Source organism: Doryrhamphus excisus, unplaced genomic scaffold (genome assembly GCF_030265055.1).
Source record: "Doryrhamphus excisus isolate RoL2022-K1 unplaced genomic scaffold, RoL_Dexc_1.0 HiC_scaffold_28, whole genome shotgun sequence".
Taxonomy (NCBI): domain Eukaryota; kingdom Metazoa; phylum Chordata; class Actinopteri; order Syngnathiformes; family Syngnathidae; genus Doryrhamphus; species Doryrhamphus excisus.
In genome coordinates this window covers 42,585-67,163 of record NW_026652246.1, presented here as the reverse complement: position 1 = coordinate 67,163, position 24,579 = coordinate 42,585, and the positions used below count along the sequence as shown (strand labels likewise).

At 43.4% G+C, this 24,579-nt stretch overlaps 1 protein-coding gene across 3 annotated transcripts; it reads right to left on the bottom strand.

Annotated features, from left to right (window-relative positions):
* Nucleotides 1-4,728: 4,728 nt before the first annotated feature.
* On the bottom strand, nt 4,729-21,661 carry LOC131119622 (uncharacterized). Of its 3 annotated transcripts, XM_058064749.1 has the most exons (21): nt 21,580-21,661; nt 21,413-21,448; nt 18,715-19,205; nt 18,545-18,604; nt 18,383-18,466; nt 18,082-18,115; nt 17,799-17,902; nt 17,462-17,728; nt 17,276-17,369; nt 17,050-17,117; nt 16,825-16,965; nt 15,097-15,129; nt 14,880-15,026; nt 14,751-14,813; nt 14,537-14,671; nt 14,351-14,410; nt 13,801-13,866; nt 13,545-13,685; nt 13,333-13,400; nt 5,480-5,540; nt 4,729-5,390 (listed from the first exon to the last, which is right to left on the bottom strand). In XM_058064749.1, exons 3-20 carry the CDS (start codon nt 18,811-18,813, stop codon nt 5,507-5,509), a joined length of 1,698 nt encoding a protein of 565 aa, XP_057920732.1. In that variant the 5' UTR covers nt 18,814-19,205; nt 21,413-21,448; nt 21,580-21,661; the 3' UTR covers nt 4,729-5,390; nt 5,480-5,506. The 3 variants fall into 3 exon arrangements, 2 of the variants coding, with proteins under 2 accessions (XP_057920732.1, XP_057920733.1); XM_058064750.1 differs by lacking the exons at nt 21,413-21,448; nt 21,580-21,661 and adding an exon at nt 20,362-20,702; XR_009126360.1 differs by lacking the exons at nt 13,333-13,400; nt 13,545-13,685; nt 13,801-13,866; ... (14 more) ...; nt 21,413-21,448; nt 21,580-21,661 and having other exon boundaries at nt 5,480-8,871.
* Between the last annotated feature and the right edge of the window lie 2,918 nt (nt 21,662-24,579).

Below are 24,579 nucleotides of genomic sequence, written 5' to 3'. Positions count from 1 at the left end.
CAAGGTTGTCCTATAACCTCCCCACATCATGTCATGTGTATATTTGCCTTTAAACGTGAGTAAATTAGCTTAAATGCTAACATGCTAACAATCATTATGCTAGCACCTAGCAAGACAGCCTCAAGTTTAGAAAGTGCCAAGGTTGTCCTATAACCTCCCTACACCATGCCATATGTGTATTTGCCTGAAGACATGAGTAAATTATCTTAAATGTTAACATGCTAACGGCTACCACGCTAGCACCTAGCACGAGAGCATCAAGTTGAGAAAGTGCCAAGGTTGTCCTATAGCCTCCCTACATCATGCCATGTGTGTATTTGCCTTTAGACATGAGTAAATTAGCTTAAATGCTAACATGCTAACGGCTACCATGCTAGCACCTAGCAAGAGGGTTTCAAGTTTACAAAGTGCCAAGGTTGTCCTATAACCTCCCTATATCATGCCATGTGTGTATTTGCCTTTAAATGTGAGTAAATTAGCTTAGATGCTAACATGCTAACAGTTATCATGCTAGCACCTAGCAAGAGAGCCTCAAGTTTAGAAAGCGCCAAGGTTGTCCTATAACCTCCCTACACCATGCCATGTGTGTATTTGTCTGAAGACATGAGTAAATTAGCTTAAATGCTAACATGCTAACGGCTAACATGCTATCACCTAGCAAGAGAGTTTCAAGTTTACAAAGTGCCAAGGTTGTCCTTAAACCTCCCTATATCATGCCATGTGTGTATATGCCTTTAAACTTGAGTAAATTAGCTTAAATGCTAACATGCTAACAGTTATCATGCTAGCACCTAGCAAGAGACCCTCAAGTTTAGAAAGTGCCAAGGTTGTCCTATAACCTCCCTACATCATGCCATGTGTGTATTTGCCTTTAGACATGAGTAAATTAGCTTAAATGCTAACATGCTAACGGCTAACATGCTAGCACCTAGCAAGACAGCCTCAAGTTTAGAAACTGCCAAGGATGTCCTATAACGTCCCTTCATCATGCATATGTGTATTTGCCTTTAAACATGAGCAAATTAGCTTAAATGCTAACATGCTAACAGTCATCATGCTAGCACCTAGCAAGAGAGTCCCAAGTTTAGAAAGTGCCAAGGTTGTCCTATAACATCCCTACATCATGCCATGTGTGTATTTGCCTTTAGACATGAGTAAATTAGCTTAAATGCTAACATGCTAACGGCTAACATGCTAGTACCTAGCAAGACAGCCTCAAGTTTAGAAACTACCAAGGTTGTCCTATAACCTCCCCACATCATGTCATGTGTATATTTGCCTTTAAACGTGAGTAAATTAGCTTAAATGCTAACATGCTAACAATCATTATGCTAGCACCTAGCAAGACAGCCTCAAGTTTAGAAAGTGCCAAGGTTGTCCTATAACCTCCCTACACCATGCCATATGTGTATTTGCCTGAAGACATGAGTAAATTAGCTTAAATGCTAACATGCTAACGGCTACCATGTTAGCACCTAGCAAGAGGGTTTCAAGTTTAGAAAGTGCCAAGGTTGTCCTATAACCTCCCTATATCATGCCATGTGTGTATTTGCCTTTAAACGTGAGTAAATTAGCTTAAAGGCTAACATGCTAACAGTTATCATGCTAGCACCTAGCAAGAGAGCCTCAAGTTTAGAAAGTGCCAAGGTTGTCCTATAACCTCCCTACATCATGCCATGTGTGTATTTGCCTTTAGACATGAGTAAATTAGCTTAAATGCTAACATGCTAACATGCTAGCAATTAGCATTTAGCCACAGAGAGAGTTCAGACATTTATCTCAAAAATGAGCCATCAATCACGTTTCTACGTGGCCGTATGGCTGAGCTAAAAGGCTGTGAAAAGTCTGTAAATTCTCGTTTTCTATGTGCTGTTCTAAAAATAGAACAGCGATTCCCTAATCAAGTGGCCCATTTTTTAACGTTTTCGTTAATAGCGTCGCCATGGTTACACAAAACTTTCCAAAAATTAAATACCGCTGTAGTCCCGAGTGCCACGTTTCCGGCGGTGTAACATGTGTGGGGGTCCTTCTTGCGGTTTTGGCCGCATTACGCGCGCAAAAAGTGGAAGATTAAGATATACGGAATAATAACTAAACAGCAATAACAATATGGGCTGGCTCAGTAGCCAGCCCATAGACTGCTACTGCAAGTAGCAGTCTATGGGCTGGCTACTGAGCCAGTCCATAACTAGAAAATTCCCGCGGAAATTTTGATGGACTGGCCACCTGTGCTGTGAACCTCGGGCCCGGTGTGCCAACGGCTACCGCGGTAGCACCTAGCAAGAAAGCCTCAAGTGCGGAAAAGGTTGATGCAGTCCCATAGTGTCCCCACATCATGCCAAGTGTGTATTTGCCTTTAAACTTGAGTAAATTAGCTAAAATGCTAACATGCTAACAGTCATCATGCTAGCACCTAGCAAGAGGGCCTCAAGTTTAGAAAGTACCAAGGTTGTCCTATAACCTCCCCACATCATGACATATGCTTAGTAGCCTTTAGGCATGAGTAAATTAGCTTAAATGCTAGCATGCTAACAGTTATCATGCTAGCACCTAGCAAGAGAACCTCAACTTTAGAAAGTGCCAAGGTTGTCCTGTAACATCCCTACACCATGCCCTGTGTGTATTTGCCTGTAGACATGAGTAAATTAGCTTAAATGCTAACATGCTAACAGGCATTATGCTAGCACCTAGCAAGAGAGCCTCAAGTTTAGAAAGTGCCAAGGATGTCCTATAACGTCCCTGCATCATGCATGTGTTAATTTGCCTTTAAACATGAGCAAAGTAGCTTAAATGCTAACATGCTAACAGTCATCATGCTAGCACCTAGCAAGAGAGCCTCAAGTTTAGAAAGTGCCAAGGTTGTCCTATAACCTCCCTACATCATGCCATGTGTGTATTTGCCTTTAAACATGAGTAAATTAGCTTAAATGCTAACATGCTAACGGCTAACATGCTAGCAACTACCAAGAGGGCCTCAAGTTTAGAAAGTGCCAAGGTTGTCCTATAACCTCCCTACATCATGCCATGTGTGAATTTGCCTGTAGACATAAGTAAATTAGCTTAAATGCTAACATGCTAACGGCTACCATGCTAGCAACTAGCAAGAGGGCCTCAAGTTTAGAAAGTGCCAAGGTTGTCCTATAAACTCCCTACATCATGCCATGTGTGTATTTTCCTTTAGACATGAGTAAATTAGCTTAAATGCTAGCATGCTAACGGCTAACATGCTAGCACCTAGCAAGACAGCCTCAAGTTTAGAAACTGCCAAGGATGTCCTATAACGTCCCTGCATCATGCATGTGTGTATTTGCCTTTAAACATTAGCAAATTAGCTTAAATGCTAACATGCTAACAGCCATCATGCTAGCACCTAGCAAGAGAGTCTTAAGTTTAGAAAGTGCCAAGGTTGTCCTATAACCTCCCTACATCATGTCATGTGTGTATTTGCCTTTAAACGTAAGTAAATTAGCTTAAATGCTAACATGCTAACAATCATTATGCTAGCACCTAGCAAGAGAGCCTCAAGTTTAGAAAGTGCCAAGGTTGTCCTATAACCTCCCTACACCATGCCATATGTGTATTTGCCTTTTGACATGAGTAAATTAGCTTAAATGCTAACATGCTAACAGTTATCATGCTAGCACCTAGCAAGAGAGCCTCAAGTTTAGAAAGTGCCAAGGTCGTCCTATAACCTCCCTATATCATGCCATGTGTGTATTTGCCTTTAAACGTGAGTAAATTAGCTTAAATGCTAACATGCTAACATGCTAGCAACTAGCAGTTAGCCACAGAGAGAGTTCAGAAGTTTATCTAAAAAATGAGCCATCAATCACGTTTCTACGTGGCCGTATGGCTGAGCTACAAGGCTGTGAAAAGTCTGTAAATTCTCGTTTTCTCTGGAATGCGGCTGTTCTAAAAATAGAATGGTGTACCTAATCTAGTGGCCGATTTTTTTTTCTATCGCGAATAGCGTCGCCATGGTTACACGAAACGTTCCAAAAAATAAATACCGCTGTAGTCCCGAGCGTCACGATTCCGACGGTGTAACATGTGTGGGGGTCCTTCTTGCGGTTTTGGCCGCATTACGCGCGCAAAAATGGGAAGATTAAGATATAATAAGAAGAAAAATAACTAAACACCACAAGCAATAACAATATGGGCTGGCTCAGTAGCCAGCCCATAGACTGCTACTTGCAGTAGCAGTCTATGGGCTGGCTACTGAGCCAGTCCATAACTAGAAAATTCCCGCGGAAATTTTGATGGACTGGCCACCTGTGCTGTGAACCTCGGGCCCGGTGTCTGCCGTGCCGCCGAACATTATGCATTGCCTATTGCAGGAATTATTTTGTACAAACTATTTGTAAAAGTCATCTAGTGGCATCACATTGGAAGTGAAAGCTTAAATGTGTTCATACATGTGACCTGACATCAGCAGTTGTTTCCAAAGTTGGGGTTTCTCAACTTACTGTCATAAGCCTCATAAGCCAAAATAGAACCAAACAGTAGATTTCAAGGCATGTGCAGCTGGATGAAGGAGCCAGGAGACTGAAGTCGGGGTTTCCCTGCTGAGGCTGCTGCCCTTGACCCAACCTCGGAAAAGCAGATGGGTGGAATGCAGCGGAATATTAGCACTTTTTTCAGTTTAAAAAGACCATGGAAGCAAAACCTGTACTTAAGTTCATATATAAAACCAGACAATTTCTGAATAAATCATTTGACAGTTTATTTAAAAAGGAACCACAGCAAGATGCAACAAAGCCTTAAATTCTTGAAGTCAAAATGTCAACAATTACACCAGTTATGAACAGTATTGTGATGTATAATATTCTGTAATATAGAAAGATAAAATCAATGACAAACACTTCATGTAGCAAGGCAACATGTCCCGTATGTAACTCAACAGTTTAGGTCAGCGGCCCAAGGCACATCAAATATTTCAGAAAAAAAAACAGCAGTAATTAAAAGAAGCGTTCAATGACATATCGCACCAACTCACAACAAAACAAGTGATCTCGAGGCACTTTGGTTCACATTATTATTATCATCATCATTAGTTTGGTCTATCAAGTTTATCATAAATGAACAACAGAAACCCACATGAGCAAGCACCTGGCAACGGAGGCAAGGAAAAACTCCCACTTGGGAAGAAACCTTGGACAGAACCCAGGCTCAGTGGGGCAGCCGTCTGTCTCGACCGTTCAGGTTACAATAGAAAAATGTTTGGTACAGCATGATTATGCATAATAATGGTCTTTATACATAAAGGTGCAAACGCTTGAGAACAAAAAGGCATAGTGAACATATGTATGTGGTAGGTAACTACGTATTAAAACAGGAACAGGAAGTATTAACACGTCCGGGAAATGTTTGTGTAAAGGATTGTCCTTTCCCTAAACAGACACACACACAAAAACCCAGTAAAAATTGTATCAAGACTGAATTCTTAATTGTCAATTCATAAAACAAACTGTCAACACACCTTTTCTGTCATGTCCTGCAGTTGGTATCAGAATGCGAGTTGAACCTGTTCTCCTCTGTAGCTGTAAAACACACAAATCACAAATCTGACACTATCAGCTTTTTATCCACACAGGAAGTCAGCTGGGATATTCATATGCTGAGCATCCCCAATATATAGACTCCACGTGACATATTGCGGAAAAGTACTGCGACTACTACAAATCTATGAGCTTTGCTTTTCACGCAGCAGCGCCTACTACAGGGGAGAGAAAGACAGACAAGTTAGTCAAATGTTATCAGTAACTGTCATATACATATACACTTTATACATGTTATATATTGTGTAAAATGTACTGCCACTAATACAAATCTTTGAGCTTTGCTGTTCTCAGCTCTTTGTGCAGCAGTGCCTACTACAGGGGAGAGAGAGACAAGTTAGTCAAATAAATTAGTAACTGTCATATACATACTGTATATACACACACACACCCAAACAGTATATACTTTTATATTATATATTGCGGAAAAAAAAGCGGTCCGATGACTACATATCAGCAACGCTGATACCAATAACTGTTCTCATGTCTTCAATGCAGCAGTGCCTACTACAGGGGAGAGAGAAAGAGAGACAAGTTAGTAACAAGTCAGTACAGTAATTGAAAAAGCTGAAAGTAATACTATGACCGAGTAGAACATAACAGCCTCAAACAGGCTATTCATGCAATAGTGCCTACTACAGGGGAGAGAGAGAGAGAGAGAGAGACAAGTTATTAGAATGTTCCATCATAAGTGACATGAAGTTTCAGGAATAGGGAGAACATTGAGAACATGGAGAACATGACTATGCCAACACTGCCCGTTCAGAGATAATACAGTAATTCTGACTAGCGTATGTATCTACTACATATAATAAAGCAACATCTTCCGGTTGGGGCTAAAGCATGTGCAGCAGCATTTCTGAAAGGCAGCCCATGAGCAGAGGTACAGCATACCTAGCCTTCAGGTCACAAGCACGGAGTACTTACGTATGTGAGACGGCGTGGATGGATGGAGGGGAAGAAATGGCCACATGGTCATTGCAAGCAAATGTTCATTGGGGACAAGACAGCATGTGTAGACCAGACCAGGGCCTACAAAGATGTTAAGATACAGTACACCGGACTGTGGTAACTGTAGTAAGAATGCAGAACACCTGACTGAATGCAAGACTGCGGTTGAGAAATGTAAATGTGATCAATCAGTGTCTGCTTGCCAGTTGTTGCCTTGCCGATGAGCTGAGTATAGCCTCTGGACTCAAACAACTCCAGTATAGGCTTCTTACGTTTCGAAAGCAGGTCCTCGTTGAAGTCGCCACAAACAACAATGGGGTGGCTTTCCATCATTGCCAAGGTGTCCAAGAGGTTTGTCAAATTAGGTAGAAATGTGCCCAGACTCAAGTTCGGTGGTCGATAAACAGTAGCCACCACAGCCGTGATCGGCACCATGACTTTAACCACCAAGAATTCAAGGTCTGGCACATTCTGGACAAACCGAAGGGGCTGGCCTTGAAGTTCCCTCCGACAGTAGGCTGCAACTCCGCCTCCCTCTTTCGCAGCCATGTCTGGCCTGTTTAAGTAGGAAACACGTCTGTTCCGTACAAAAACAGCGTAGCCCTCCAGCTGCAAGTGCGGCGAGATGGAACCAGACAAATGGGTTTCCGTCAAACAAAGCACATCAGCCAGTCTCAGCTCATGATGAGATTTGATGTCCTCCATGTGACACGCGAGGCCCTCTGTGTTATGGTGGACAATCTTCAAAGTCGGAGAAGGCCCTTGTGCAAAGTGCAACAGCGGTCTGACAGACAAGAAAGAAGCGTGCAACATGCTGTCCATTGCCAAAGCAATGGTGGGATCAGCATATATTTTCTTCTCATCCAAGTCCATGATCTTCAGTCCCTGGAGCGAGGTCGTGCGACTTAGAGCGACGTAGGCCATTCCAGGTTCAAACACGCGCTTCAGAGATACGACCGCAGAAGATAGCGTCATGCCTTGCACTTTGTGCGCCGTGCATCCAAAGGCCAGTTTTGCCGGGAATTGCCGCCTCACCAGTCCTTTGATGCTTAAACTTTCCTCTGACTTTTCTATGTAGGCCAAATCGTCCCCGGATCCCTGAAGTTTCTTCCGAAATTTCAGGCCTGCTCCAGGGTTGTCCAAAGAAATGCCAAGAAAAGTAACAGCGCCCTGTGGTCCACGGACAATGTTCATGATGGTCCCGAAGGTGCCGTTCACGAGACCATCCTCAATGTCCAAGTTCCGGATGATCATGACTCGTGCTCCTACAGCGGCTTGCAGGTTGTCGGGCAGATCTCTTTTCCTCCCGGTTATCATGTTGGACACGATGACCAATTGTCCCGTCCGGGGGTCTTTTCTGTAGTTTTCTGCCGGAATGTCGACCACATTCAGTTTCAAAGCTGCCACAGTTGCACGGTTGTGTTCGTCAACCTCCTTATTGGTTGCAAAAATGTGGAGCGTACTGGTGTGACACTGCGATGTTTCGACAGTAGCCTGCTGCAGTAAAGCCCGGTCACTTTCATACAAGGGCTCCTCCTTCCGCTTTTCCCTTACCCTGTTCAAAAGCTGGGCAAAGGTCAGGTCCTCCTTCTGTCGCATGATCTCCGTAAGTCGGACCAACTGAAAGTTGGTCCAGAGGTCAAGGACATTATCCTCATACACACAGAGGGGTTTGGCCCTTCCAAGAGGTGGCAGCTGGTAAAAGTCCCCAACTACAAGCACAGAGATCCCTCCAAAGGTCTTCCGGTTGCCCTTGACTTGCTGGAACCGCCAGTGGACATACGCAAAAAGATCCTTGGAGACCATTGATATTTCATCAATGATTAAAATCTGCACGTTGGAAAGACTCGCCCGCAAGGTGTCCAGCGCGTTGCCGAGTCCTTGATATGGAGGCCTCAAACTTCTTGGGAGCTTCAAGACCGAGTGCAAGGTTTTCCCAGAAATCTTGAACGCAGCTGTGCCGGTAAATGACGTCAACAGAACCGTGGGCTGAGACAAATCCGCATCGGTACGAATGCCAGGAAGCTGCCGAAAAATCTTGGTGGCCTCCTGGTAAATGCACTTGATGACATGCGACTTGCCACATCCAGCTCCCCCTGAGATGAAATAATGAAAGGGCTCAAGGTCGCGATCAGAAACGCGCTGCAAACACCAGTTGCGTACGGCATAGAAGACGGAAGCCTGCATGATGTTAAGACTGCAGTACATCCTCCTCACAAAGTCCGGACTCAACTGGGGTGCTTCAAAGGCCGGCAGTGCTGGGGCGCCGGAAAGGTCAGCCTGATAGGCAGGAACGTCATCCTGCTCATCCCGCTCGTCCGCTGCGTTTGGCATCATGGTCTTTAGCGCAGCAAGACATTCCAGGCGCTCTGCTTCCACCTCTGGCGCAAAAGAGTTCCACGCATTAACAGCTGGACCCTCCTGTTGGAGTCGCTCCAAAGCCTTGTCCAGTTTCTTCGCTTGGCCCTCAAACCGCTTCATTTTCTCATCAACGATGGCCTTTGCAGGACCTAGCCTTGACCATCCATCCAGGTAGAATGACTCATAAGTTGGGTGGGAGTCGCTGGTCAACTCACGGTCCGTCCTGTGGGGCAAGTAGAGTTTGAGAAGGGCCCTGAAATATTTTTCAGGAACCTTTGTCATGGAAAACCGCGTGTATCTTATGACGGCAGGTTTTCCCCTGGTCCTCTTCTGAATGCAACCCATGTCGTTCAAAAGGGGAATGACATTTGGCCCTTCTCTCTGGTGACCGTAGACCACCCGGTAATCAGACGCAAACTCTGCCAGACACATAGACTCAAACGCCTGCGTACGTGGTCTGTTGGCGTACTTTTCCGGCAAACTTGACATCCACACTTCAGCTGAATCTGGGTGCATGGTCATAAGCCGACTCATGGGCAGACTCATTCGGAAACCGTCCTCGTCGGTTTGGAGGAACACCACATTTCGTGAGGACTTCTTCAGGGGCAAACTGCATGTTCGTGCCACTGCTTCCTGAGCACTTACCTCTCTGTGCTTTGAATACGCCTGCATGATCTTTGGCATCTCCTCCTTCTGGTTGGCGTCAGACTTTTGCACGTCCTTGATGACAGATTTGAGGAACTCTGTCATCTCGTGCTCCGGCTTGGAGATGTAAGACATCATGTACATGATGCAGCTGATATCATCCAGAATATACTGGATGTCCATGTTGGCGTTCCACGCACGCAGCAGATGGGGGTTGTAGGCATTAGTCCAACTTTCTTGCGGTGTACGCTTCAAGTGGACAGCCATCCCAGTACTGAGGTTCTCAACGTAGTGCTTATACTGACCCAGGGTCAGCTGGCACGAGTCGAGCAGGTCTGTCAAATCCTCCGGAACCTGTGTGTCCATAAGACGCTCCCTTAGCTGTTTCAGCTTTTCCTTGGACTCCCTCTGTTTCTTCGCCAACTTGGTCCTTTTGGCACGGGCGTCTTCCTCCTTCCGTCTCTTCTTCTTGGGGTCATCGTTTTCCTCTTCGTCATCACTGGTCGGGTCCTCAAAGGGAAAGGTAATTGTGGTGACATCCATGGGCAGTTTAGGGAATCCAAAGCGACAGGAGACATTTCCTTTTCGGCAAGATTTGGTGTGACTGCGGCTGTGAGTTTGAACACTCGTAACCACTTCATGGAGTTCCGGATCCTTGGTTTGATCGGGGATGTGGCAGGTGATATAACGGTCGATGAATTCGACCACTTCGCCACAGTAGATGGGATCTGGTTCCTCGATCACCGGTGCGTCCTTTATCCACACCACCATGTGTATATGAGGACTTCCTCGTGCTTGAAACTCAACACGATAAAAGTAGTCCTCGACTGGGCCGATGGGCTGCGCAGGAGACAGAATAAGCTCTAAGAGAGCATCTACCCTTTTCTCAAACATGCGCATGACCGTGACTGGATTGCTGCGGAGAATCTCGCATTTAGCGTTCCAGTCCAGATCTGAAAAGTGACCCTCCTGTTGGCCTTGCTGCGCTTTTATCACAGCAGTGACTTCAGGCCATCTCATTTCCGCCGCAGAAAAGGTAAGAAAAAATGTTGGCTTCCCCAACTGCCTGGCCATTGCGTGGAGCTCCCGGTGAGCTTTCTCCCAGTATGCTGGTGTTCCTCGGAGTGGCTGCATAAATCTGGTCGCTTCCCTGTTCTGTATGAGCCGCTCCAACGCCTCCTTGTCCTGGATCATCCGGTTCAGAATTTTCCTCCCATCCGCAGTGTGAGGTTTTCCTTTCCGCGACTGAATCGACATGCTGTTATTGGCCATGTACGTTTCAATGACAAATTGGGCAAAGAAAAGGTAGCCCTGATCTTCAGCAAAGCGTGGATCAACTGAAAACAATCTGGTGTTGAAATAAGAACTCGGTGATACTTTGACGATCCTCTCCTCATCCATCGTGTTCTTTCCCGTTGGGAACAGAACAGGAAAGGCCATGGCCTCCAGCTGCGGCACAGCAAAAAATCCAACAGGCTTGTTTTGTTGGGCAGGAGCAATGCTGAATATCCCATCCCCAAATGAAAGACTTTCCTGTGCAATGTCAAGCGGCTGCATGCATGTATCGAGCATGAGGCCCGGCCGAAGTTCCACCTGATCACATTCAACATGCTGTGCCTGCGTAACTTGGGCATTGCTGGCCTCTTGCTGCAAGGATGATGACGGCGGGGCGGATGGCTCCTCTTCCCCTTCAAGGACACTTTCAGCTGCTGCACTGTCATTGATGCACACATCCCTGTACTGTGGATGAGTGTGTATCAGCGTCCTGAGCCCAGCTATAACATTCGCCATATTTACTGTATAAAAATGCTGATGTCCTTTATACCGAAGGCGTCTCTTCAGCTTTACCTGCAGCAGTTGAGCTTCGCTACGTGGCCTAGGTAGTGAGTTCACTGCTGCTTCCATTTCCGACGGTACGCACACTACTGAGCCATGAACAGCTCGTTGCCGTCCTTTGGGCAATGCTACAATTTTTGCAAAAGGTATAATTTTTGCTATCAGCTGTCTCTCGAGTACATTTAAATCGGACAGCTCTTGGGGAATGGGTGCCAGATCCAACTTATTTGCAACTGCCAGAGGTGGCATTGCACATCTCCTAAGGTGGGAGTCACAGGTGTGACATATCCATTCCTGCTTTCTCTCTTGCGGGGCAGTGCATGGGGCAGAACAAATGTTGTTGCAGACGTGAACATATTTACCTGTCAAACTAGCGGCCACTATGTCACGGTTGTCGCTATATTTTCCTCGATTGCATTTCTGTACCTGATTTAGGAAAAGAGCACGGTGGCATACAGTACAAACATATGTGGGCCCATGTGCGACTCTTTCGCGGAACGACGATATTGCTGCTTTCATCACAGCGCTTGCTGGATCCTGCACATTGTTGGCTGAATGCCGAGTTACAGTCATGTATTTAGTCTTTATTTGAAGCGCGCATTGTAATTTGTGCCGAATACGCTGCCTGGTAAGACGGTTCCTTTCGCAACGCTGAACATGATGTAGCCTTAAATTAGAATGTCTATTACTATCTCTCACATATTTCTTATTTTGAGAATAAGGATTATTTCTATACTTCTGCATCCATGTTTTCATGAAAACAGCCCACCTTTCCTTAAAACCTTGATGGTTGCGATATTTAGTTCTTAGATACACCCTATATCTTGCCTGAAAAGCTGGATCCCGGTGATACCGCTCCCTCAGATATAACTTTTGTTTCGCCTGAAAAGCTGGATCCCGGTGATACCGCTCCCTCAGATACAGCTTCTGTCGTTCAACAAAAGCCAGATCTGATCGATACTTTTTCCTGACATATGCTGACATTAAAGTCCTTTTGATCGTCGGACTTCTGTGGTATTTTTCAGCTACGTGCGCCTTCTGTTTATTCTTAAATGCACTATCACACCTGTATCGCGTGGTAAAGCGGTTTAATTTTTGTTGACGGTAATTAGTGTCTGTTACATACTTGACCTTCATTTGTAGATGTTTTTTTTGACGGGAATCGGGTTCTTTTGAAGCTTCATACGGTCTACATTGTTGGCACTTGAGTGCCCTTTTCATAGCGGTCCGTCGCCTCGTTTTACTCACTTTGGAAAAATCTGTTTGTACATGGACGCATGGCGGTACTATCAGCTCCTCGTGATCTGTCTCAACACATTCTCTTATTGCTGCGTCTGTTACTTTGGTGGGCTCTGAAATGACTACGACATCCAACTGCACCTGTCTGTCACTTGCTATCTGTTCTAATCCAAAGGAAACCGGTACCAACTCGTAGTTTGCATCAGGGCTGCGATCCGAAAGGAGCTCATGTACATGGTTGACTAAGTCATCTAAGTGAGAAAATGTCATCATAATCGCAGTTCCGTTTGGGACTGGCAAACCTACTGCAGATCGACTGTGCGAATCAAAAAAACCGTAGCATCCTGACCTATCACGAAAAACCGCAAAGCACTCTGGAGCCACAATCAGAAAAGCATGAGTGACATCTTGTGAGAGGCACTCAAGTTGTCTGGCAAGTGGCAACAAATACGGATCTATTAGGGAATTGCTGCGATCCCTCACCAAACCAAATTTCGGCTCTAACTGTGTAACCGTGTATGCATTGTTGTCGGTGTGAACTATCTTTGGCATTTCCTCTTTGGTTAAATGATTGCTGATTAAACGTAGTCCTAGCCCACATATTGTCCACGCATAGAGTGAGTCTCCATTTTCAAGAACTCTGTCAAGAACGTCCGCATCAAAATGAAACCCCTCAGCATGGTAGGCCAAGAACGTCAGTGCCATACACGTGCACTGATTATTGCGAGTGCAATCGTCATACCTCAAATCCATCTGGGAGTGAGTGGCCCGGACGGTATGAATGCGTCGACCAGCTTCCGTGTCACAATCCTGAAATGTAGTATTTGTCGTGTTAACATACATTTGTGTAATAATTTTAGCTTTTACCAGAGAAAAGCTTACATTAGCCTTGTTTTAGCAATGCAACTTTACAGTAGATCTAGTATGTGTATTCATTTCCTGTGTTAAAATTACCTGGCTGGTCCCATCCATGACAATGTGCTGTGGTGGTGTGGAGGATGGCGCACACGTCTCCTCTGTGACAACCACTGGCCCGGGACTGCAAGGTGGTGTTGGGGTGGAAGGCAGCTCCACACGATGTGGTGTTTCCTCCATCTACACACACACACACACACACACACACACACACACACACACATTTCTGTCAAGCCATTTTTCTACACCAACAAATATAGACTGCATAGACTATAAAAAGAAAAGTGTATTTTACCCAGCTGGCCTCATCCTGTACAATGTGCTGCAGTGGCATGGAGGAAGGTGGCGATGTTGCCTCCATCTAAAAATGTACACACACAATTTTACAACATTTTGTTTTTCTCCTATGACATTTCATTCATTCATTCGTTTTCTACCGCTTATCCTCATGAGGATCGTGGAGGTGCTGGAGCCTATCCCAGCTGTATTCAGACGAGAGGCGAGGTACACCCTGGACTGGTGGCCAGCCAATCACAGGGCACATATAGACAAACAACCATTCACACTCACATTCATACTTATGGACAATTTAGAGTCGCCAATTAACCTAGCATGTTTATGGAAGGGGGGGGACCCACGCGTGCACGGGGAGAACATGCAAACTCCACACAGAGACACACTCATCCACTGTGCAGCCACTATGACATAGTTGCATAGCATATGCATACTTCTTGCCCAATTATTATATTTTCCTAAACAATCTTTGCAGAAAGTTGCTTATCATGGTCCTGTGTGGAACCAATGAACCAAGATGAACAAGAGATGACTGCACATGGACTACAAACCTGCAGCTCTCCCACTCTCCTCTTGGAGACTGGACGACAGTCAGCCTCTGCAGTCACCGCCTGACGTGGCACAGAAAAAAAAGGAAATATTTCACATGCATAGCTTTTACAAAATAGAAAGTGCTGTACTTACGAGATTTAGATGTATTTGTGAATAACATACTTTCTATGAAGCGGCTAAAGTACCTTCTTGCCCTTGGGGATAACTGTGGAGGTCTCAGGGCTTGGAAGATGCGATGGAGCCAGCTTGTCCATTGCAACCAGCATGGGCGCGCTGAACCACACAGGGTTCACAGGGATGTTGCACTGCAACAGGTCCTCCTGTCAAAAAGTACCAAAATACATATACTGAGACTTGAAACTATCACCATCCTAACATCCATGCTCAACTGTGACAAACCTGCTGCTTGCACATCCCTTTGCTGGAGTCACGGGGCACCTTGGACTTGACACGCCGACTCCTCTGTTGCGATAAGTCACATTATGGCTACATACATATTCTTGTCCATTTTTCAACATTTTTTTTTACCCCCTCTGCGCTGCCAATGAGTGTCCAGTCAAAAGGGTTGGAAGGATGCTGCACGGTGACCTCACCCTTCACAACCACTTTCGGCAGGAACACTCGCGTCGGTGGGGACGTCTGAAGAGATGGTGCCGGTTGTGCAGTCGTCTCCAGCTGATGGGACACAGAAAAGGCAATCATAACGTGGCATGCATTACACATTGAGATGCCTTTTTGAAAGTACCTTCTGGAACAGTGACGACCAAGGACGATGGGGCTGATGGGGAACACAGGCAAAAATTATTTGATAAACTAACACAATGAGTCACGTGCATAAAACACATGTATGTGTTTTAGGGCTGGGACAACGCGTCAACATCATCGATGATGTAGACACAAAAAATAAAAATCATAAATAATAATTTAAGTAGAACTTTAAACCACGTCTTGTGCGATTTACAATTTAAATGTGCAACTGTTAAACTATAGGAATAGGCTTTGGGACTATTAACAAAATAAGAGCCAATAGTCTATTCTCAAACAAAATAGCCTACATTTTGCCTCTTTTAAACAAAATAAATCATATTATTAACTAATAGTATTTAATCAAAGAACAAAGACTTGTAGCTGACCTTTTATGTTCCTTTTTGCCAAAAAGGCACGGATGAGAGGGGGAGATCCCACATAACAACAACACATAAGGCTACAGTGGTAACTGTCCTGGGCTATAGCTTACTTAACCTTGTGGTTTTTGTTGAGAAAAATAAGCATGTTAACATGCTCGGGGGTGAACGCAGCTGAGTGACTGTCAGTCCAGCAGCTGAAAAGACCCGCTCTGACGGGGCCGAAGTCGTGGGGATGCAGAGATACGGTCTGGCTAACTTGGCCAGCCTGTGGAACTTTCTGTCATTCACCTTCCACCAATCTGTCGGATTTCAATCCAGGGGTGAGGGTGTCCCCCTCAAAATTCTGAACCTCTCTTTCAACGCCAGCATTGTCTTGGGAGGATGAGTATTGCTCCCTGAGGAGACGCGTCATTGCAGAAGCGTGCGTAGTGGCAGTTAGTTTTGGTTGTTGAATTACACTTGGAAATTGTGTCGCAGTACTTGCAATGAACAGTCATTTTTAAACTCTAAATGGTCACACGCTACACTTTGCCCTGCATGCTTCATGTTTGATACTTTCAGATATGGCGGCAGGGCAGAAGTCAGCTTGCAGGCAGTTTTCTCTATCGTCCTTAGGCTACCTAAAACCCACCTGTTTAAATCCGTTTTTAATGTCTAACATGTTATACCTTTTAGCCTTGTTTTTAGCTATGAATGAAAATATGCATTTTAATGCATCTTTTACTCAACTCTATTTTTCCTTCACTGTGAAGCGTCTTTCAGTATTTTGAAAAGGACTATACAAATAAAAATTTATTATATCGCCCCCCGCTGTTGAGATATTTTATTACCGCCACAGTGAAATTCATTACATTGCTTTCTTGAAGCACGCTACATGAACTACATAAACACGTTTAACACTGTCGAAAAAAAATTATGTGATCGACAAAATTCCTAATGATCAATAATCGATCATCTATTAATCGTGACCATCCCTAATTTTGATTCAGATTGTGTTTTTCGCACAATAGTTTTATTTATTGAAAGAAAGTTTATTACTTTTGTTGTTTTTGGATTCCATTGTGCACTTTTTTGCATTGTTCAAAATAATTCATTTTTTAACTTGTTAATAAAAAATATATTTGTTTGATTCATGGAGCTAAATTAGCTTTAATTGCTATATATGTCAAATTATTAAACGATAGTCTAATCAAAATCGAATCAAATCGGTTTTAAAAATGAATCGTTAGATTAATCGATGTATCGAAGAACTATTTTCTAAATTAAATAGATTACAAAAATAATCATTTAACCCAGCCCTTATGTGATTAAAATGTAGTGTGAATGAAGGTACAACCCAAAAGTACCTCGCCCGGCGGTGACGTAGGAGGAGCTGGTGGCGGAGGTGGAGGGGGTGGGGCGGGTGCGGTACTCTCCAGCTGACGGCGGGCAGCAACCCACAGCAACCTGGCAAGCACAGGCATCCCATCGCTGTCACTGAGGTGTACCTGCCACACATAACCCAAAATGATTAGTAAACCTGGAAATATTCTACTTGTGCATATCCTTGCTATAGGACATCATCTACTTACGCCATCCCTACACCACATCTCAAGGCGTGACAGCGGGAAGTGGTCAGCTGAGGATAGGTAGGGAATACCTGCGGTACAGAAAGGAAAAAACAAATCCCTTATTAGTTTCTATAAACTTTTGTTTACCAGGTCAAGTCAATGAAATGACACTGGCATTTAACATCGTTGAGGTTTCCTACTTATGTTAAGCGTTGATAACAGTATGCCTTTATTTCAATTTGCATACCCATACTAGCTGCCACCCGACGGTACTCCCGGCGCAGACGATCCTGCTGGGCCACCACGACGTTCAGACGTGGAGGAAAGTCCACGACGACGACCTGAATAAATGAACATGTCATCATTACCAATATAAATTCCACTTTATGTAAATCATTATTTGCAACAAGAATATAGATCACAAGGTATTTACGTTAGGCCAGCGGCTGTAGATGGCGGTCAGGAGCTGCCCGAAGTCGGTGGCTGCCTCGCCAACGGGACGACCCAAGTTGTTGCTGGGTGCCAAAACACAGACCACCTCGGGAGACCGAGACAGAACCGCATTCTGCACCTCAGCCCACAACTGGGCCGCCGTGGCACCCGGGGTGGACATCACACCAAAAGACAAGGGTCCCTCCGGCATCTTCACAAATCCATCTGCAATGGCTCGCAGATGGGAGTCTCCAACGATCAGGACAAACTACAAACATACGTGAGGGCATATTCAATGTCGGTCTTCATGTACTCTTGTATTCAGACGTTCTACATACCCGCTTGCCCTGAGCCACGGCTGGAATGACCAGCTTGTGGTTCTTCCCAGTCACTGCAGAAACTGGCCATTTCCGCACGGTGTGGCGCCGCCCAGTGCCTCGGACTAATCACAATCACACACACACACACACACACAATTAAAAAGGTAAATCCTGCAAACTTAAACAAAATAGATACTGTAGCAATGTTTTGCACAGTATGAGACAATACATTTGACACAGTGAAAGAAAATAAATATTAAAACAATTAAAAAATGTGTATTCAAGTCACAGGAGGGCTGACCGTGTCTCGGAGGCTGGTGTCTGGCCAGAGACTCCTAAGGAAGTAGCACAAACATTTAAAAACTGTGAGTACGAGTAAAACCAAACAGTACCAATATATCTTTGGCAAAATCAGTCAGCAACTACAGTATGTCTATACAGTAACATACACGTCTTACATGTCAACACCAGCAATTTATCTGTTATATTCACATTTCTCATCAAACATAACATGACTAGTCACTGAATATCTACAAAACTTTAGGTGCAGCACGAATCACAATTATCCCATACATTTTTCAAAAGGCTGACGAGATTCTTACCTGGGCAACCACAGAAGAAGTGGCAGAGCAGGCATCCACCACACGGGGCTGGTCGGCCAGAGGGGAGGTCTGGAACCTGGCTCTCTGATTACACATTAGAGGATGTTAAGCTTATGACAATGAAGACAAATTCATATTCAAAATGAAAAGTGAAACCAATACCTTCTTTGTGGGAGACTGCAGGGTGGTCCCATCGCTGGTCGTCGAGGGTGGGGACCCAGGCTGTGAACAATGTCGATGTAGTACATATTAGTCCCAAAGGAATATTCTCTTTAATCATTTAGTACAGCTACAACACTGTAGTAAGAAATCAGTCATAAGAGGAAAAGTACCTGCTGGGGTGCGCTGGTCTGGCCCGTCTGTGGATCAGCAAGGTCCAGCTTCCTCCATCGGCGCTTCGCTGCTTCGGAACGCTTCCCCTTCCGTGGCATCCTGTTCACAGCAAAGACAAAAGCACAAAAACACTTCCCAACACTTTAATGTTGAAAATAGAGCAGTAGTACACTGCAAAGTACTAGGACAGTACTTTTTCCCTGTGTGTGTGTGTTTGTGTGTGTGTGTGTGTGTGTGTGTGTGTGTGTGTGTGTGTGTGCGCGCGCGTGTGCGTGGATGGATGGATGGATGGTGTGTAGTGTTTTCAGTGACTCTAGTTTAGTAATTTATGGTATGTGTTTATACACTGATGTCTTCTCTGGTGTATAGATATGAATGTAGTGATTAGGTAATGGTGGTAGGGGCTGATGATGATGATCTTGATGCTTTCAGTCGCCTTCAGCTGCCAACAGATTTCCAAATCTCGCAATGTGCAATGCTCAGGGAGATGCTGGAAAGAACAGAAAATATTTTACTTCATTAAACAAATCAGGATTAATATTTGATAAAACAACCCTGAGACCTCTGCTGATCAGTACAATATCAAATTTCAGATTAGCTAATTTCCCCACTGAGGGATGAATAAAGGCATATCTTATCTTATCAATATAGCATCATTGTGTTGCGATACAATTGCAAATAGTTCTCAAAACGTCACTTCCACTTCGAAGAGCGCATCACAGTCTGAGCACATGGGACCACAGCACCTGCAGCTAGCATGCTCCATAAGCAACACAAACTACATAAACATGCAAAGAACCCAGGGCTCGACAATAACGATGTACCGATGGCCCGGGGCAAGTTAAAACAAAATTCGGGCAAGTAAATCTAATCAGTGATATTCCCGTCGGGCAAGTGCACTTTGGCATGCCATACTGCCAAGAGTTTTTTTTTTTAAGCGGTTCTGGTTGGGTGTTGGTAAAACACGGACTGCGTAATTCCGGTGGTAATTTGCAAAGCAATCCTTGCAAATCTTAAAATTGGACCAATCAGAATCGTTTATTTAGACCGCGGTCCGTAATCCACAGTCCGCGTTTTACCCACACCCGTTGTTCGCGATCAACCAATCAGCGATCCTTTGACTACGAAAACATCTATCATGGCGTCCCTGCCAACATGGTCTAATTCTGAAGGAAACAGCAAAAAGTGATGAAGCAGTGCCTCCTAAACAAGTATTTTATTAGCGGCAGCAAATCAAATGATGGCACAGGTGAGTGAATCACATTGCTGTGACAATTTGAAGTGGTCACAATGAAACACCACCCATTAGATCCAATACCAAGTGCCGATTTTGCACAAGCTACAAAATCTAGCGCTTCCATTTCTCTGTGTATTTTTCTCACCTTTGCCGTTTGACCATTGAGCATTTATTTCTGGAATAAAAACACTTTACTAGTACACAAATGTGTCTATTCAATAATGTTTTATTGTGGTGCACAACTTATAAATATCACTGCTTACTACGACTACCATGTGTAAGGTAGTATGGTAGTACTCTCATTTCATCTTTATTTGAGATTCTCATGTGATGCCATAAAAAATTACATGATATCATTATGGCGGTCTTTTCATTTTACATGGGGCAAGTTTGGGCAAGTAGTTCTCACCTTAAGGATTCCATATGGGCAAGTCATTTTGTTTTTTAATGTAGAGCCCTGGAACCCCTCTCTTTAGTATACGTTTTTCTAATTTTTATCTTTAAAAGGCAACAAGAGCATTAGCAGCAGCTAATGGCATCAAGCTTTACTACAGTGTGAGCACATGGTATCACCGAGCACATGCACATAACTTATTTTGCATCCATAAGCAATCCAAACTACAAAAACATGTTAGAAAAAACATCTTTTAAATATGTTGTGTTATTTTAACGTTTAAAGGCAAAGAGAGTATTATTGCTCGCAAAAACCATCAATCCATCACAGTAATCATGCACACATAGGACCATGGACCAAGCTAGCTTAAACATGCACATAGCTTATTTTGCATCCATAAGCAATCCACACTATTAAAACATGCTAGAAAAAACATCTTTTAAATATGTTGTATTATAGTAACGTTGAAAGGCAAAGACAGCATTATTGCTGGCAAAAAAGCATCAATCATCACATTAATCATGCACACATTGGACCGCATTGGACCAAGCTAGCTTAAAACATGCACATAGCTTATTTTGCATCCATAAGCAATCCACACTATTAAAACATGCTAGAAAAAACATATTTTAAATATGTTGTATTATTTTAACGTTTAAAGGTAAAGAGAGCATTATTGCTAGCAAAAAGCATCAATCATCACATTAATCATGTACACATAGGACCATGGACCAAGCTAGCTTAAAACATGCAGACAACAGCTATTAAACAGCTAAAAGAAACTTTTAAAACATGATAGAAATATTCTTAAAGTAAATGTATTCATTTTTGTACTTTCACCAAGCGTGTATTTTAGCTGTACAATTCAACAGGTTGAATCAATCAATTGCAAGTTGGGTGTGGCACTGAACTTCAGCTAAAGAAATCACCAAGACAAACAAACATACTTCCTACATCTATCAACGTTCATATCTAGCTTCATATTTGTCCATAAACTACAAGTGGCAAGTAACAAAAACAGCACTACTCTTAATTTAGAGAAGCATAATTGGATGCGTCCACTTACCTCAGTCGCAAGGAAGGAGTGAACTCGCTGATTGATCTGGTTGCGCATGCGTTGGTTGATTAGCCAACCAGGAGATCCAGATGGCGATATTGTATATAGTGATATTTTATGGATTGATACCAAGTCGAAATTGATATCAGATACTGCTAAGGTATAGGTCCAATTACCGGGATCGGCGCTGTTCATACTGGATCGGCAAAATCCACCCCTCCCCCTTGTCTTTGGAAGCCATTAACACCACACACTCATCCTCAACGAAACGTTCTAAATGAATGAAAAATAATATGCAATCTGTAAAAAGATTTTTAGTTTCATTTTAAAAAACGAGATTGAATTGGTGTTAAATAAAAACAACTACAAATACAATAAATACAACAGAGGCAGTTCTGCATCAATGATGCATTAGGCAACCCACGCTGTGGCCCCTCCCCCACCCCACCGTCAATTCATTACATTGATTTTCACTATTTAAACTAAGTACTATCAGTGATGTGGTATATGTGATCAGATAATGTACTTATAATAATAATAATAATAATCACCCAACACAATTAAATTAAAAACAAATAGAGAAATAAGAAAAGTATATTATATTTTAAAATATTATTTTTAATATTATTTAATATTATAGTATTATTTTAATATATAAGCATATATATATAATATATTATTATTATTATATAATATATATAATATACAATTTTAAAATATTTATATTTTAAAATATTTTATTTTCAGTGCACAAATCCTTCAAGTACAACTCCCACTCCCACAACTGTTGTATTTACATCCCTGTTAATACATTTCAACTGTAAGTCAAGAAAATACATCACTAATACGTTGAATATGAGGCTGCATGGCAGAGAGTGGGTAGCGCACAGACCTCACAGCATGGAGACCCAAGTTCAATTCCATCCTTGGCCATCTCTGTGCATGCGTGCATGTGTGGGTTTTCTCCACCAGCTTCCTCCCACATTCCAAAAACATGCTAGGTTAATTGGCCACTCCAAATTGTCCATAGATATGAATGTGAGTGTGAATGGTTGTTTGTCTATATGTGCCCTGTGATTGGCTGGCCACCAGTCCAGGGTGGACTGCCTCTCGGCCAAAAGACATTTGGGATAGGCTCCCGCACGCGACCCTCGTGAGGATAAGCAGTAGAAAATGAATGAATGAATACATTTAATATGCTGGTGTACATGAATTGATGTTCGCTCAACAGGTTTATATTTGGCCTGTCAGTCCTCTTCATCTTTCCTCCTCATGCATTTTCTCCAGGTATTCCGGTGTCATCCCACATTCCCCACAACATGCGTGTTAGCTTCATAGGCCACTCCAGGGTGGACCCCACCACTTGCCCGAGACACAGCTGGGATAGGCTCCAGCATACCCCAGCCCGAGTGAGGATAAGCGGCTTGGAAATTGGATGAATGGACTAACAGTTAGCATAGTAGCACCTAGCAAGAGAGCATGAACTACTCAATGTGCCAGGGCAGTTCAATAGTATCCACTATTATACTAGTATATGCCATGGGTTTATTTAGATTTAAACATGAATCAGCATGCTAGCACCGAAAAAGATAGCATGAAGTCGTGAAATTGCCAAGTCACTCCTGTAATGATGTCATGTGTGGTTTTACAATTATCCATGCAGTAATGACAGGTGTTGCTACTGGGGATATTACTAGATACTCCAGTCATATGAAGTGACTGCAGTCACTGTGCTTACTTTTAAAGAGACAACTTTTAAAATGTACCAGATACATGAGATATCGAAGATAATGTATGGAGTTAGCATTGTAGCATCTAGCGACAAAGTCCATAAAGTAGTCAGGCAGCCCCATAGTGTCCCTACATAATGCCATGTGTGTATTTGCCTTTAGACATGAATAAATTAGTGAAATGCTAACATGCTAACAGCTACCATAATAGCACCTAGCAATATAGCATCAAGTCCCTAAAGTCTTAAAGCAGTCAGGAAGTCCCATAGTGTCCCTACATCATGCCATGTGTCTATTTGCCTTTAGACATGAGTAAATTAGCTAAAATGCTAACATGCCAACAGTCACCATGCTAGCACCTAGCAAGAGAGCCTTAGTTTAGAAAGTGCCAGGGTTGTCCTATAACCTCCCTGAATCCCATGTGTGTATTTGCCTTTAGACATGAGTAAATTAGCCCAAAAGCTAACATGCTAACGGCTACCATGCTAGGACCTAGCAATGGGGCCTCAAGTTTAGAAACTGCCAAGGTTGTCCTCTAACCTCCCTGCATCATGCCATGTGTGTATTTGCCTGTAGACATGAGTAAATAAGCTTAAATGCTAACATGCTAACGGCTACCATGCTAGGACCTAGCAATGGGGCCTCAAGTTTAGAAAGTGTCAAGGTTGTCCTATAACCTCCCTACATCATGTCATGTGTGTATTTGCCTTTAGAATTGAGTAAATTAGCTTAAATGCTAACATGCTAACAGTTATCATGCTAGCACCTAGCAAGAGAGCCTTGAGTTTAGAAAGTGCCAAGGTTGTCCAATAACCTCCCTGCATCATGCCATGGGTGTATTTGCCTTTAGAATTGAGTAAATTAGCTTAAATGCTAACATGCTAACAGTCATCATGCTAGCAGCGAGCAAGAGAGCATCAAGTTGAAAAAGTGCCAAGGTTGTCCTATAACCTCCCTACATCATGCCATGTGTGTATTTGCCTTTAGACATGAGTAAATTAACTTAAATGGTAACCTGCTAACGGCTACCATGCTAGCACCTAGCAAGAGGGTTTCAAGTTTAGAAAGTGCCAAGGTTGTCCTATAACCTCCCTATATCATGCCATGTGTGTATTTGCCTTTAAACGTGAGTAAATTAGGTTAAATGCTAACATGCTAACAGTTATCATGCCAGCACCTAGCAAGAGAGCCTCAAGTTTAGAAAGTGCCAAGGTGTTCCTATAAACTCCCGGCATCATGTCATGTGTGTATTTGCCTTTAGACATGAGTAAATTAGCTTAAATGCTAACATGCTAACGGTTAACATGCTAGCACCTAGCAAGACAGCCTCAAGTTTAGAAACTGCCAAGGTTGTCCTATAACGTCCCTGCATCATGCATGTGTGTATTTGCCTTTAAACATAAGCAAATTAGCTTAAATGCTAACATGCTAACAGTCATGATGCTA